The sequence below is a fragment of the Notamacropus eugenii genome, chromosome 2 (genome assembly GCF_028372415.1).
Source record: "Notamacropus eugenii isolate mMacEug1 chromosome 2, mMacEug1.pri_v2, whole genome shotgun sequence".
Classification (NCBI taxonomy): Eukaryota; Metazoa; Chordata; class Mammalia; order Diprotodontia; family Macropodidae; genus Notamacropus; species Notamacropus eugenii.
Genome location: NC_092873.1, coordinates 462002517 through 462019363, shown reverse-complemented (window position 1 = coordinate 462019363; position 16847 = coordinate 462002517). Strand labels below are relative to the sequence as shown.

The window sequence follows — 16847 nt, the reverse complement described above, 5'->3', positions numbered from 1 at the left end:
TATCCTTCTTTACACATTATTAGTAAGCCCTCCTACCCCTCTGTTGTGCAGTCTAGCCAAAATGGCCCTTTCTGTGTTCCTCACAATCCTCCATCTCCCAGCTCTGTGCCTTTGTGCTGGCTATCCCCTCCAACTTCTATATGAGCCCTTTCCTGATCCTCTTAATTCCTTGTACCCTCCATACCCAGACCCTTGTATTTGTTCTCTTAGACTTGTTTCTCCCTTAGAATGTTAACACCTTATACGACTAGGAATTATTTTTCTTTGTATTGAAATCCTCTGTGTAGTTCCTGGTTTATAGAAGGTACTTTAAAAATGTTGATAGATTGCCAAACCTGAGAGAGGTTTTTAGTGGAATGCCACAGGGTTCTTCTCTCTTTGGTTTTATTGTAGTCTGCATTTTTGTCAGTGACTTGGATAAAGTTATAGATGCTATACTTATCAAAATTGTAAGTAATACAAAACTGAATAGCTCATAAATTGTATACCAGACTCAATGTCTAAAAAGATCTTAAAAGACATGGAAGAATTAGAGACAGTATCCAAATTGATGAGATGACATATCCATTTGAGTATTTGAATAAGACCTACCCAACACATTAAGAACTCAGAACAAAACGTTAAGTCTTTTGTGGTTAGAGAATGTTGGAGGGATGTGGTGATGGGAAATTCAGAAAAATTGAATGAAGACTCCAGTTATTTAGCAATGCAGATGTCTTATCTGTAAAAACAAACTACTTGGGAGTGTCAAAAATGATTTTCAGAAATACCTGTTTCAACATATGGATATTTCTAAGGATCTAAATTGTAGATGTTTGTTACCCAAGTCATGGGAAAATCTTAAAAATTGGAAACTTGAAAATCAAAGCTGATGTGTAGTTTTCCCCGTACTTGTGGTGAAAATACAGGAAGGACTGACTGTAGAAAGAGATTACAGCTAGTGCTCAGCATTTTCATATACATATATATACACACATTGCTCTGATGGTAATTTTGTAAAGTGTTCATTTTTCCCCACAGTGGCAAAATACCCTATAAGTGGAGTAACCAAATTTGTTTATTGTAATCTTTTCCCATTAATATTAAGGAATTAATGAACTGAAAAATACTCCAGCTCAAAATACTCTGCCTTAGAAGGATTAGAATTTTGAATCTCTAGAAATAGGGGTGTCAGACTCAAGTAGAACTGGATCCATGCAGGCTACTTTACTGACTTGGAAAACAAAAATAACATTATCTATGTTGTATTTTCATTTATTTTATTAAACATTTCTTAATTATATTTTAATGTGGTTCCTGGCATCAAGAGTTGTATTGACTTTGAGTTTGACACCTCTATCTTAGTAGCCTTTCAAGTTGTATATGCTTTAATTTAATAATTAGAAGGCAAAAGTTCCCTTCCCATATTTAATTAAAATTTAGTAGTTACCAAAGTAAAAATTCCAAAAGTGAACCATTAAAAAAATATTATTGGTTATTTGAGCTAGAGTTCATCACAAGAATAACAGAGGACACAAGTAGACCTTCAGATTTAATGGTCAAGTAAAATTTTTTAAACCTTAGAAATTTTAAGTTTGATGAAGAGAACATGCTGATTTAAGCAGCTGCTGAAACTTGGAGGAGGGGGTAAAATTTTCTTGTGCCAATCCGATAGAATTATACTCTGCTATGCAACCTTCTGTCATGTACTCTGATAAACATTAGGAGCCCTGCAAAAGAACTGATAGAAATTTTAAAACAAAACACTGTGAAAAGTGTATTGTGAAGCATCAAATTCTCATGTCAGGTATCTCAGAATCACTCATTTCTATACTTGCTACATTTATTTGGATCAGTGAAACCCATCTGTTTTCTAATATTTTTAGTGGCTTCCTCTTTGATCACAGTTTCCTGTGACTCATGTACATTGTATTTATTCAAGTTACATGGAATTTTCCCTAATAAATTCACCTTTGGGCTTATTCTGAATCTAAACAGTATAGTCATGAATGATTTAATTTTACTTTAGTTTTCTTTGGAGGAGCGGAGTGAAGAGATTTATTTAGTTATGAAAATACTTAAGGATAGGACAGTATAGTTCTAGCAACCATGACTTCTTTGATAATCCTACAAAATGTTTTTGTCTAAAAATTGTTTTTCCATGTAGGTCCTTGAAAGCACTTGTTCTTTAGTAGACCTTTTCATGTTTTAGGAATTAAATAGTATTTCCCTCTTACCTCTCCCCCAAAATGGGCTACAAATATCTTGACTTATTGAGAAAGGTGACACATGGGACTAGTCTTCATCCTTAAAAGGTGACTATTGAGAACTTGCGTATTTTATGGACTTCATGTTTAGCAGTATTACTGTGGGATGAATTTTAATGATTCATACCTCCTTATTGAAGATCTAGAAAGAAGCTCTCTCTCTGAAGGGAGAAATTGGCATTTTGTCAGCTTAGAAAGGATGTAAATCAGAAAACTCAGTCTTCCTATGTACTGAGAAAAGAGAAAAGGAAGGAGGTAAACCCTGTTGCTGTTGTAATTGATATATTGCACTCACTTTTTCCCTACAGGCTTCACAGGCTGCTCAGGAAGCAGAGATTAATGCAAGAAAGGCCAAGAACTCTGTTAGTAACCTTCTCACCATCATCAATGACCTCTTGGAACAACTTGGTATGTAGTAGGAGTATCACAATTTCAAATACTGTAAAACCATATGGAATCCAGTCTTTTTGACTCATAAAGTAGATTATATGACATAGGTTTATCTGATTAAGTTGCCCTAAAATAATTCATTAAATTAGTTACACTGTGTAGTTTCACTCTTTATTTCTTTGAACTGCCTCATGACATGACTGTCAGTCATCAGAGAACCTTTCTTTGAAGGTTAGAAGTGGATGGGGTTGATGTAAAGGGGGCTTATTTCCTTTAGGAGCTATGTATGTTGTCATATCACTACCTTACTTATTGAACCAGCATTTTATTAAATGCCTACTTAATAATAAAGGGCACACCTAATTCACATGGCTAGTGCTTGCCTCTTCCTCATTTGAACCAGTGCAACAACTCTGGTATAGTGAAAAAAGTCCTAGAATGAGAGTCAGGAGACCAAATTCTTGTTTCTGATTTTCCACTAATTTATATGATCTCTATAAAGTCAACCTCTGTAGGCCTCAGTATTCTTATTTGTAAAAAGAAGAGATTTGGTCATTAGAGATTAGGTCATCTCTAATGTTCTTTCATGATCTAAAAATTCAGTGATTCTGAATATTTATTTTATAATAAGTCCATATTAAAATAGAAATTTTCTCAGATTATCCTACCTGGTAAATGATATCACTGTCCTGGTTAGAGTGATGCATTTGAGATGAAGGGTCTTAAAAGTATTCTTTGAGAAAAGTCCTAGACCTGGCATCCCTGTCCAGAATTCTTCTTGTATGTATGTATGTATGTATATGTACATCCTATGTATATGTGAGCATATACATTTAGATAAGGAAATGAAAATAGATGGTGAAAGTTGAGCTTGCAGGAAAGCTTTAATGTCCTGGAACATTTTTATACTGTTTGAGATGCAGCAAACTTCATTACGAAGTAAAGCTTTCTTGGACTCTATCCACGTGGGTTCAGTGATTAAACTACCAAACTGTGTCATTACAAAGGAGTTCTACCTATAAGAGAGTCTTCCAGCATGGAAAGCTTTATCAGCTTCCATCTTCATTGCTTAGCTTCTGTTTTCTCAAATTAGGTGGAGTTTGGAGTCTGTCTCAAGCAGCTAAAGTCAATATGCCAGTAAGAGGAATGGCTATTCCATGATACTATGTTTTCACTGCTTCACTAATACTAAAAAAAAATTTTTTAAACTCTCTCTCAGCTTATTATGGAAGACTAAACTATCAGAAATTTCCCCCCCTAGCTTGTAAATCAAACCTGAATGCACCAGCATTCTTAAACTGGTATTTCTTACAGAGTGTAATTTTATTTCCTCCTCTTTCCAGTTCCCCTAAAACGTAATCCTGAGAACTGATCTACTTTGCCTTGAGTAAATTTTTTGGGAAAGAGAAAGTTGAAAGTATACTCAACAGACTAAAAATTATGGTATACTGGATGTCACTTAAATAACAAGCCAGTCACATATGCAAACTAGACTAAATATTATATGGCTGTCTTCCCATTGTGGAAATTAAATGACCTTTAAAATTCACATGTAAAGTTTGTGTGTGTGTGTGTGTATATATAAAATAAATACTTAATAATGCTTGTTGACTTGCCTTGAGAGAATACAGAAAACAGAAGTGAATATATTTTCTCAAAACAAAACCAATCAAACAAGAGTTAGTTTGTGTGTTATGAGTCATTCCAGCTGGATTAAGGTCAGAATGTGTTTATACTTTCCATACCCTGTTTATATACCATGTACTGTATCACTTATTTAGAAGTCACATTCTGTAGGGCTCCTTCTGCCTGGCTAAAGCTGCTGTGCTTGGTCTGTTAAGGGCTTCAGAGGGGGTGACATCCTAGTACTGAGTCTTTTCTTTGTCTTTGCCTTTCTCTCTAGGGCAGCTGGACACTGTAGACCTGAACAAGCTAAATGAGATCGAGGGCACCCTGAACAAAGCCAAAGAGGAGATGAAGATCCGGGATCTCGATAGAAAAGTATCTGATCTAGAAAATGAAGCCAGGAAACAAGAGGCTGCCATCGTGGACTACAACAGAGACATCGAGGAGATCATGAAGGACATCCGAAACCTAGAGGACATCAAGAAGAGCTTGCCAGCAGGCTGCTTCAACACCCCCTCCATTGAGAAACCCTAAAGGCGTATCTGTCTTCCTGCAGCCACTGGTGGAGCGCCTTCATACACCGATGATCTTCTTCAGACCCCAACTCTCCGCTGCTCTTGGTCACTGTTCTGTATGAACCAGAAAAAGTTGCGAAGTTCAAAGAGAGGCATATTAAACTTCTGTCTTTGGGCATCAAAGGGTTTTCTTTTATAAAGTCTCTCTCTTCCACCCAAAATAATTCTACCTTACCTACACTCTCCCTTTTGATTTGCACAAGGACACAAAGTGTCCTGGATTACAGTACAGTGGTACAAATGCAGCTGTGTGTGAACCATTGTATGACAAGGCACAGGAAGCTCATGCTCTCACTTCTCTCATTGCCACCTAAAAGACCCTCCCCAGCCTTAGTCATATCTATTATGGGAAGGCTGGGAGAGCCCCACCTTCAGGGAAAGGAATGATCCTCTGGAGCCCCTGGCCCTTTGTTCAGCAGAATCTTAAAGGAAATCAACATCCCTGTGCCAAAAGTAGTATCCAGTTAGAATTTTGGTAGCCGTCTACCAAATGTTTTACCATCTGTTCTGAGTGCAATACACTGAGCCACCTGCTGATTTAAAAAAGATGCTGTTATTTATAATGTTGTTTAGCAGGCCCCAGGACAGAAGAAGTGGGCTTAAAGTTTTCCTCAAAAGCCTCTCATGGCCTGAAAAGCAAACCATTTCCCAGGTCTTTGGGTAGTCAGCTAATTCTCTGAACTGGCAGCTTGTGAGGTAGGGATCTGTTTTGCATTCACTAAAAGACTTGCATCCCTCTATGTGGAGTTACTATAGAGAAATTTTATGTAAGAATGAAATAACCACTGAAGTCTTTATTTGAAAAGAAAAGTAAGTCAGTACTTAGAAATTTTTTTGGTATATACTAGTTTTGGAGGTAGTGTTAAATTATCAGGCAGAATAATTGGTATTATTAAGGTCTTGGTTTAAAAAATCCTTTTTATTCCTATCACTTACAAAAGGATAACATATTTTGCTCACTTGGCATTAATATCAAGTTCCCTTGCATTCTTCTGGAGAGAGATGAAATACTAAACCCTTTAGTCCTGTCTTCCCAGTGTTCCCACCACCAGAAAAAACACCAGATTACCCCGTTTGTGTCTAAACCTTGGTGGCTTATCAGTTGCACTCTCACTATGTCGTAAAACTGCCACCATCATTCAGAAGCCTCCACCTCATAATTTCCACCTGTTGCAAAATCTCTCTCTCTCCTTTATGTTGAGGGAAAGCCCTTACGGGGAGCTTCCTAGCAAGCTTTTCCACTTTTTGTCCTCATTCCTGTGACTTGTTTTTGCAGATCACAGGACGTGATTCTCTTCTTACACCCAACTCCCTGCCTTTGAGATTCATATATAGCCTTTAACACTATGCAACTTTGTACTTTGCGTAGCGGGGAAGAAACTATTATCTGACACACTGGTGCTATTAATTATTTCAAATTTATATTTTTGTGTGAATGTTTTTTTGTTTGTTTTGTTTATCATAATTATAGATTAAGAAATTTATGTAAATATACTTGGTCCTGTTTCCAGAATGACAGTGTCTGTTCTACTCTTCCCTCTATATTTCCTTTTAACCAGCACAACAATTTGCATCACACTTTCTCATGCTTCTTGCTATTTAGGTTCTCCCCGCCATTGCCCTCCTTGTACCCATTGCCTTGTGTTGGCAGTATTTGTAGTCCATAGTATTGGTAGATACTTGTTTACCTAAATACAGTCTCTATAGATAAAAGAGCCCCTCAGACATCCCCCAGTTACAGCACCAGCTTACCCTGAACAGTTATTTCTGCAGACTGTAGAGTCTTTTGTGTCTGCTATGTAATTGCAGTGCTAAATTGACGTATGTGGTAGCATTAGGGGGTGCTACTGTAGGGGTCTGCAGCACTGTTATGGGTCTGGGATGTCATCCCTATGTGGGTGTATATGAAATGTGAGAGCTTAATGTTGTTAGATTTCCATAAGGCATCAGGGACAGTGCTATAGGAGGGTAGATGGGGGAGGATGCTTAGTCCTTGAATATGCCTCTCCCCTCACTATCCCCTAGGGCATGCTAGAGTTTACCAAAAATTCTGTGACTTGGCATTCCTCTGCCCTTTGATACCTTTGCATCTGCCAGGCCCTTCTTGCTACCATAAAACCAGTTGCTTTTTTTACGCCAAGTTTTCACATCAGTATTTCCTGACCAGCTTTTGTAGTAAGGTGGTCATAACTTAACACTCATCTCCTGGTCAAGGCTGCAGGAAAAGACAAGAGAATCTGCCAGCATTGATTTCCTCCCATCTTTTCTACCAGGTGCACACCAGCTGGTGTTGGGCCAAGGTCAGGGACTGTTGGCTTTTTGTTTTGCCTTTCCTCAACTCTGTGGTGGTGTGGTGTTTTTTTTTTTTTAAAAATTATTTTTTAAATAAAGATTCTTTATAAGAAAGTTCTTCAATTGCACCCCTGTATTACAGCCATTATTACATTGTAGAGCTGTCTGTCCTTTGAATAATGACATGGACAACATGGCTGTCATGGGGAATGTATGAGCACAGCTGTTCTTTGCCTGGAATTTGCTCCTTTTTGATCTTGACTGTGGCCTTTTTTACGTGCCTTCACTTGAGCTTCTCGCCTTAATCTCTGCAGTCTTGCTGTCTGGGGAGGTGAACAAATGCAACACTTGGCGGTTTTTTTTTAATGTATAAAACAGTATTTTTATTTATAATAAAGTCTGAATATTTGTAACCCCTCATATACTTGGTGTTGTCTGAGTATGACTTTGTGGGAAGAAAGAGAGGGACTTTATCATAGTAGTAGAAAACTTTTTAAAGTGGTAAAAAATAAAGGGTAGTAAATCTTGTTAAAGTGGATAATGATTTTTCTGGAAGGGTAATTCCGTGTGGCTTTAACTTCTCTGGGGACTTAATAGCAAATTCCATATTGACTGACACATACTAGCATTTTAAGCACTTTACATATAGTATCTCATTTGATTCTCAATACAGTTTTGTAAGGTAAGTACTAGAATTGTTCTCATTTTACAGATGAGGAAATAGAGGCTCAAAGAATTTAATTTACCCTTATGGTGACACAGTTAGAAAGTGTCACAGGCAGATTTCGAATTCACTTTTCTTGTTACAAGGTTAGCACCATATTCACTACAGTAAATCAGGGTTATGTCTTCCAGTGATGAAGACTGAAAGAAATTTTGGTGTTAGGAAAAAAATTTTTAAATTGGGAGGAGGGGGTGCTCATTAACTTGTCTTAGTGATTTTTCCATTTGTCACATTCTATCTGTATGGAATACCCATGTATCACACTCTTGATAGAATAGCTGGCTAGTGTGTTTGTCCTGTAGGAGAAACAAGTTCCAACATAACCTTGAGATGAAAGGGCATATGTCAGTCTCAGTACATTGGTAGCTAGTGCCCTCTAAAGCTTTCTCTGAGGAAATTCCCCTAAGAGATGCCCTCGGTATGTCCCCTATATGTCTCAATAGCTATACTATGCTTGATTCCACCCAGAGGGTCAATCCAAAGAACATACTGAACCATGGGGCTCTCTAGAAGAAGGATCTGATCCTGAAGTTTCCAAGTCTTCCAGATTTACTTGTAGCTTCTATAAATACCAATGTCTTAATGCTTGATCTTAACCCAAACGGCTAAGAAGTGACATTATTTTTGAGTCTTTACAGTGTATTCTCTCCCCTCCTCCCCCCAAACAGAATGACTGTTTGAGTAAATTCATCTTCCCAGCCTTTTATGATATAAAATTTCAGTGGTACTGGGGAAGAAACCAAATACAAACTTTTCCTCAGAATGTTAAAAGATGTAAGTTAATAATACCTTTATTACAAATGTTCCTGAACGTGTTTTTGCTTTCCCCCCCAAAAAAAAGTCATTTAAATGCTGATACTTATTTCTTGCTCTTATGTGATGATGATAATAGTTTTAAACTTTGCTTTTATGCCAGTGTGTTCTACTCCAAGGGTCAGCAGTTTCTTAGAAATTGGTTGCAGCATCGTCTTCTGATCCCCAATACCATAAAAGGTTATTTTCATAAGCATCTACTGTATGCAGAGCTCTGTGCTAGGTGCTTGGAGAGATACAAAGCCATGTGATCTAAGCTTATAGTCTCATGCAAGGATTAGATGCAAACAAGAATGTGATAAATGGTATTGCATAGTGAGAGTTTTAAAACAGTGTTGTGTGATATACAAGAAAGAAAGGTACAGAGATCAGGGAAAGGAAGGCTTTGTAGTCGAATTTTCTTCATTTATTTAAAAAAGCTTTTACTGAACACCTGCTATATGCCAGACACTGGGGATGTAAAGGCAATAACCAAACAATTATTGCCATTAAAGAGTTTACATTCTATTGGACAAGTCAAAGTTAGAACAGGGTTTCCCAAAGGGAAACTGTGACACCGAAGAGTTTCATCTTTTATAGGAGTAATGTCTTAACCCTTTCCTGTTTGTGGTGGGGTAAGCATCAACTTTGTCCCATGGAAAGGAAAAGAATTTTTAAAATTTACTAAGATAATAAGCTTAGTGTGAAAAAATATATAAATTTATCTAAGGAATTAGTAAAGATTTTTCCAATCAGAAATAAAGTACTATGGTTTTAGAATTATCAGACTTTCTGCTAGTTGTCTGTTTGGGGCTTGGTTGGCATTTGGAACCCTGCATCCAAGACAAAATGAGACAGCCCTTATGATCATTGGATTTGGAATTTTCGAGATCTTGGAGGTTATCTAAAAGGTGCCCATATCACTTTGCAGGCTTAATAAACCGCAGTAGCTCTATTACCTCTAGGATCAAATGTGCACACCTCTGAAGTCTTCACCACTAAATTATTGACATTTCAGCCTTGTTATGGACTACTCCCCCTTCATGTACTCTTGCGCACAGCCAAGGGAGCTTTCTTGCTATCCTTCATGTAAAGGACCTCATCCTCCTAATCCCAGCACAGGCAAAGGTAATGTGTTCTCTGCCCAGAATATGCTGGGTACCTTCCTGATCTCTACACTGATTATCCTCTCCACCTTATTACCTTGTGTATACTTCTGCGTAGGGAATCTGTTGGCTTCTTGATGCAGGGACTCTTTCGTTTCTGCCTTTGCATTCCAGTGCTTAGCTTAGTGGTCAATATAAATGCTTAGTAAACTAGTCCAACCTCATGCCTTTACAAATGAGAAGATGGTCAGACAAGATCATTTTGAGACAAATAGTAGAGCTAGGGTTTGAACTAGGTCATCTGCCTCCAAATCCAGTGGCATTTAATACGATATGAACGAAGGAAATGAAAGAAAAAGCATTTATTAAATACTTACAATGTGCTGAGCGTTGGGTATACAAACTGAGAAATGGGAGCTAACATTTTCCTTTGAGTCAACGTGTAAAGGAAGATTCAACTGCAGAGTGAATGAAAGGACCTAGCCGCTGCAGGTTAGGTGACAAGGCCCAGAGACCTTTGGAGATCTGACCACTGAGCATCCACATCTACCTAGCAAGGGAAAGTGTGGATAGGACTATCGAAATCTTTGCACTTCTTTAATTGAAGGAGGCTATGTACTAACTACTGCTTCTAGTCCTGCTTACATGCACCAGCCTGTAAGACCCTACCTCCCCCATTTCCAGGCCCCCAATGTGCAGGCCTTAAAGAAAGCTACCTTCTGCCTAACACAGCTTTTCTTCCACAATGTCCTTGTCCTGACTACAGGCCCAAGACTCTCCCAGAGAAGGTTTAAATAAATAAAATTAAATACTTATAATTAGCTAATATTTTTATATTGGTGTACGTTTTAGAAGACATCTAACTATGGTTATGACATTGATTTACGTTGGTTAAAATGCTAAAATGTGTGGTCATAGCTATAAGAAGTTGGACGTTAGGCAGTTGGCTCAGGAACGTAATAGCATTGTCTTAAGAGAATATTGATTAACATTGTTTTGATTTAATAGGGCCTTTTCTAGGTACATAATGCACTATAAGTATGTAGAATGAAAAGACTTAGAACTGGAAGAGATCTAGTCCAAATCCTTCATTTGCTAGTGAGGGACCTTAATGAGACCTGGGTCTCACAAGTAAGTAGAAGAGGCAGATTTTGAATTCAGATCTTGTTATCCCAATTTCAGTGTTCTGTGATGCCATCCTACATAGAACTGCCTATGTAATCTAGCTTGTGTCCCAGAACCAAAGTTCCAAGTTTCATGGATCGAAGGATCTTAAAGGATTTTCTCAAAAATACTTCTCATTCCCCAATTTTCCTGAGAATGCCTGAATTTGGCTCATTGTTAGGTCTCCCCATTGAAAGAAAAAAGTCCCTCAACCTTTGTGCAAGCACTTAGGCTAACAACACAGAATTTAGGACAAGCTTTTATATAATCTAACCTAACCTGTATATTAAGAAGCTCTTAATTATATGAGGAAATCCAGAAACAAAATGAGGGAAGCATGATAAAGAGTATTTTTTGAGTGGGTGAAGAGGGAAGGGAATTTGGAACTGAAAATAAAATAAATGAATTTTTTTTTTAAAGTATTAGTATGAAGGTCAATGGAGGAAGAAAAGGGAGTGATTTTACAATTTGAGATTAATGAAGATGCCCTAGACAGACTTGACAAAGATATGGATGATACAGTATTGATGGGAAATGTAAATTATCCAGCTATTTGTAAGAGCAAGCTCAGTATGCATCAGTAGTGTCATGTGGCAGCCTCAAAAGCTAATGCAATCTTGGGCTACGTTAAGAACAGCATAGCTTCTAGCAATAAAAAGCAATGCTTACTGTCGTCTTTTTTCACCAAACCTCATCTGGAGTATTGGGTTCAATTCCGGATGCTACATTTTAGGGAAAATAGTGACAAGTTGGAGAATGTTCAGGGTGGGCAACCAGGATGGTGAAGCATAAGAATTCCATGTCATAGTAGGACAAGTTGTACAAGGTGTCAGTACTTGGGCTGGAATATGACTCGGGAGGAGGTGGGAGGGCTCATAACTGCCTTCAAGAATTTGAAGGGTTTTAGATTTGTTCTGTTTGACCCATAGGATAAAACCAAAAACAAGGAGTAAAAGTTACAAAAGGGCCATTTTAGGCTTGATGTCAGGAAAACCTTCCTCACCATGAGAAGTTAGTGGAATGGGCTGCCTAGTGAAGCAGTAACTTGATGACCACTGGTCAGGTGTGTTAGAATGGGGATTCTTTTCAAGACTGGATTAGAATAGATAGTAGTTGAGGTCCTTCCCAACCTAAGTTCCATGACTCTGGAAATTGTAGAACTCCCCTAAGGAACACAAAATTGTCCCTGAAAACAAAGACCAATATTGTTAACAATAGCATTCCAATTGTGTTGTGGTTTGGCTATGAGCTACAGATCACTACAGGCTCCAAAGAATTGAAGATGAATATCACTCAGAAAGCAATGGAGAAGTGCCTGATGGGTGTGAACATCCCATTAAGTAACACCCAAGCAAGCATAACCCCAAGGCGAGCCCCAAGGTCACAAATCTGTGAACAGTTCATATGCGCCAGTGATATCTTTATGATGACAAGAGAAAGCAAGAAATGCCCACAACATATTGGGCACCCCCCCCCCCCCCCGTGATGAATTTATGGGAAGGCATTCTCATTCGCTTGTTGCTTACCCAGACATGAGATGCGCAGGGCACAGATGAGTGTCATAAGATGGGCAAGCATGAATGTATGCTGAAGGGAAGTATTTGCATCAGTGATCACAGAGCCATTGGAGTTAGTTTTCGTGACTTCTGGGGCAGAAACTCCTTCTACCAATGGAAAATAGCCTATCTCTTAAAGTATATATAGCCTTAGAGATTTACCTAGGGGCAATAACAGGTTAAATGATTTGCCCACAATTACTCAGCTTTTGTGCTAGATGGGACTTCTGAAATATAAAAGGGCCAGGTCTTCGTGACTCCTGGACAAGCCCTCTGTCCCCTACACCATTGCTGTCAAACTCAAATAGAAACGATCTGTGGGTTGCCTATTGTCTTAGAAACCCAAATTAACATTATCTGCTGTTTTGTGCTTTTATTTGTTTGGTCAAATATTTCCCAATGACATTTTAGCTTGCACTAGGGGTTTTGCAGATCACTTTGCTAGGTCTCTCTCCATAATCACTTTTTGAGTGTTCTGAATATCTTATGCTATGCCCAGCTGAGTTGTCCTTACTTTGCTGAGTTAATGCATCAAGGAAAACAGTCTATCTGCCTTCTTGGCCAGAGTCTCTAGAAGGGTCATATGGGTAGTTCATAGAATACAATTGGGCTGGGGAGGTGTGTAGAGGTGACTGGCTATCCCGGTGCTGATTACAAGCTTCAGGGATGCTGAATCAGTTGGCCAAGGTAAAGTATTGGGATCATGTCTATGATTTTGGTGATTACATGTTAACATGATCAGAGAGGATTATGTTACAACTTGCTGATCTTGAATGGATCAGACTTGATGCCCAGACAGTCTGTTCTCTGTGTTGTCTCTGGTCTGATACCAGAGGATCAGACCTATCCCAGAGATCAAATCTGCTTTTCCATATGGACTCCAATTTAGGGCTTTTTCCACATGGTATAGCACACTGCTGAGCCATGAGTTTTCCTTGCTTTGATTACAGTTATCCCTTCCACATGGCAACTTTTCCCATCAATGTTTGCATATATTGTGGGTCAGCATAAGAATTTAAAAGGGAATTTTAGGGATTTTTGCAGAAGCCACAGACAACACACAGAAAACATTTAGAAACTCAGAAATGCATAAAATGTCTGTATAGTATTGTGTAATATCAACATATTTTATATCTTAATACTTTGAACACCCCAGGAAAAATTCAGACTTCTCTGGTACGAAGGGAAGGCCAAAAAATTTTACACGGATTTTCCAGATCTTGGGGGTGCCGTGCCCTAACCCCTGCAATATGGAAGGGATAACTGTACTTGTACCAGACTTTAGGAAAGTGGCATGTAGCACTACAAAGATGTATTATGTTTGTATATAACTTTTTAAAGGGCTTTTGCATCTTGTCCCTTATCTGATTCCTGAAACAACCCAGTGAAGAAGGATTTATCTTCTCCACTTATTGATAATGTACCTGAGATAATGTAAGATAATAGGGGTTGGTTAGGAAAGACAGGCCAGTTCCTAAAAGGAGTGCTAAAGCTTAAAATAAGCAGAGGCTAGTGAGGAAAACTAAGAGCAGCATTCAAATAGGGCAGATTGGCTTTAGTTTTTACAAGCAAGCTATATTGGAGAGAAGGGGATGAAAGAAGAGAAAAGACCAGTGCTCAAGGTGGATGGAGTGTCAGTAACTATGGATGGAAATATTGCTTGATTTTTGTTTTTATCTTTTCTATGCCAAGGAGAATGATGTTTAGACTGGAAAAGTCAGAACAAAATGGCTAATAGGGAGTTGATACAGATAAGTAACTGCAAAACCTAGTAGCCCCTGATGAATTCAAGTCACTGGCCCAAATGACCCAGATATCCTTGGGTACTGAAAGAACTGACTAATGAGATTAGTAAACCACTGGCAATTATCTTTGAAAGACTGTGGAGACCAAGAGAGGTATCAAAGGCAAATATCGCAGTTTCATCTCATCCTGTTTGATCCTCCCCCAAAATGGAAAGGGGTGGACTTTGAAAGTTACAGTCAGTGAACTTGACTTTGATCCTGGGTGAATGGGAGAGACATGAAGGCTGTAGTATTGAAGTAAGGGTTAGTGACTATCCAAAAAAAAGTAGAAGAAGAAGAAGCAGTAACTACAAAAAAAAGGGCAGTGAAGTGGCAAAGTGGATAGAGCACGGTGCTTGAAATCTGAAAGATTCATCTTCCTGACTTCAAATCTGGCCTCAGACACTTACTAGCTGTGTGACCTTGGCAAGTCACTTAACAGTGTTTACCTCATTTTCCTCATCTGTAAAATGAGCTAGAGAAGGAAATGACAAACCGTATCTTTGCCAAGAAAACCGCAAATGGAGTCATGAAAAAATGAACACAACTGAAACTACTCAACAGCAACAAACTACAAAAATCAATGTAAGGGAACTCCCTACTAGTTGGAGATAGCCTTTTGGATAATTCTAATTGTTAGAAAGTTGTTTTTATCTCATAATGAGCTGAAATCTGGTTTTCTACAACTTCTACCTCCTGGTTTTTGGAACCAAACAAAACATTTCTATTCTTTCACATAACAGCTTTTTAACTAGTTGAAGATAACTGTTATGTCCTTCCTAATCCTTCTCTTCCTCAGACCCAGCATGCCCCATTGCTTCAGGTGGTCCTTATAAGGTGGTTTGGTTTTTAGTCACCTCACCATCCTGGTTCCATTCCTGTGGATGTGTTCAAATTTGTCAATATCTTTGGCAAAATGTGGTAACCACAATGGAATATAGTTCTCCAGGTGTGATTTGACCAGGGGAGTGTACCCTCTCTCATAGCGCTCCTCCTCCCCAATTCCAATTCTGGAACTGGAAGTGTGTCTTTATAGAACTAGGAGAAGTTCTTTAGTCAGGATTGGTTGTGCCTCTAGTGGTCCTTAAAGAAAGCAAGTCACTCTAGGAAGTCAGTCAAGGACAGGGAATAAGACAGGGGATAAGAGTGTGAGCTCCATGAGTCAAGAAAAGAGTCAGCTATGGAAGGAAAGCTCAGCCCTTGAGGGGGAATCATCCCTTGCCTTTTGGGGAGTCAAAGGGATTTCTCTCTCTTCCCCTCAACCCACCATGGGTCAGGTAAGAGAGCACAGGCAGTTTGATAAGGAGAAACTTGTTGAGCATAAAGTTGGTTCTTAGCACTGGGGGGGGTTGAACTTCAAGGACAAACAGACTGGTGGAGTCTGGTTGAGAGACCTCTCCAGCAGAAATGCTGCAGAAAGAGGAAGCAGCATGAAGACACAAAGAAAGGTCATCATGGTCCTGAATTACCAGGTGTGAGTTGTGTTTGCTGTGTGTTTTCCCTTCTACTGGTGTACACCATGTGTAGTCCCACTCTTCCCACTGAGAGGTACTGTGTGAGGTTGTGGTACAGTGTGCTCCAGGTTCATGGAAGGAATGTTCAGATTGTTTATGTTACTCCATTTCAGTAAATGTTTTTGCATTGAGTTAATTGTGTCTCCTGGTTGACTACTAAAAATAGGTACATCAGTAGGGGCTTGTAAACTACAGTTTCAGGAGTGTGAACTCACAAAGTACTTGAACCTGGGATAGTCACTCTCCTGAAGGATCCAACCTGAGAGTGTGAGTTTGGGAGCAAGGTGGTTTCTAGAGGTTGGAAGGATACACATATGCCTCTTTAATAAATCTATGCTGTTAATTCCTTGGTAGCTTCAGTTGCTTAAGAGACACAAGCCAGCTTCTATAATTCCCAGTGAGATTTCTGGATGGAGGAAACATGAGCTTTAGAGTTATTATTGAGAAACCCTCAAGATTTAATCGAAAGCCATTGATTATGCATCATGCATTCCATTCCATTAAGTCTCAGGGACACCCAGAAGGTCTTACTCCTCCCCCTTCCTCAATTCCCTAAGAATTAAAATCTCTAATTCACTTATTGATTACGCAGACTCTCTAGACATTGATACATGCTCATCTGAATCCCTAAGAATTGTTTCTGAGACTTCTTTTTCCTGTAATGTTCTCTGGCCAGTCTCTAGGCAAATAGGGTCTTCTCTCTTCTCCTCTTACTGCTCCTCTTTCTATATTCTATTTTCTATCTTCTGTGGTACCTGGTTTGTCAAATGTATCAGACATTTCCCCTTCCCCTTCCCCTCCATTTTAGATTAACTTAAATTCTTTTCAATCAGATCATCCAGTCTCCAGGCAAATAGGGTCTTCTCTCTTCTCCTTAGATATCTTTTCCCTGTATTTTATGCCATGGTTTTCCAATACCATCTTAAGCCATCTATTTGCTTTCCATGTGTTACTTTCTCTTCTAAGTCCCCTACCTTCAAAAGGCAAAATAATGAAAACCCCACCTTTCAGTTCCGCCTAAGACTTTCAAGCCCTTAGAGAGTCTTCAATATCTTTCTGACAGAATTATTTGATTCCC

General features: G+C 38.8%; 1 protein-coding gene across 1 annotated transcript in view; it reads left to right on the top strand.

Moving 5' to 3' along the window:
- LAMC1 (laminin subunit gamma 1) overlaps positions 1 to 7549 on the top strand; it is a 144431-nt gene extending 136882 nt beyond the window's left edge. Inside the window, exons 27-28 of the mRNA XM_072648436.1 lie at positions 2555 to 2654; positions 4540 to 7549. Of these exons, the coding sequence (XP_072504537.1) occupies positions 2555 to 2654; positions 4540 to 4796 (357 nt within the window). The 3' untranslated portion in view covers positions 4797 to 7549. The remainder of the gene's footprint in view (positions 1 to 2554; positions 2655 to 4539) is intronic.
- Positions 7550 to 16847: the final 9298 nt, after the last annotated feature.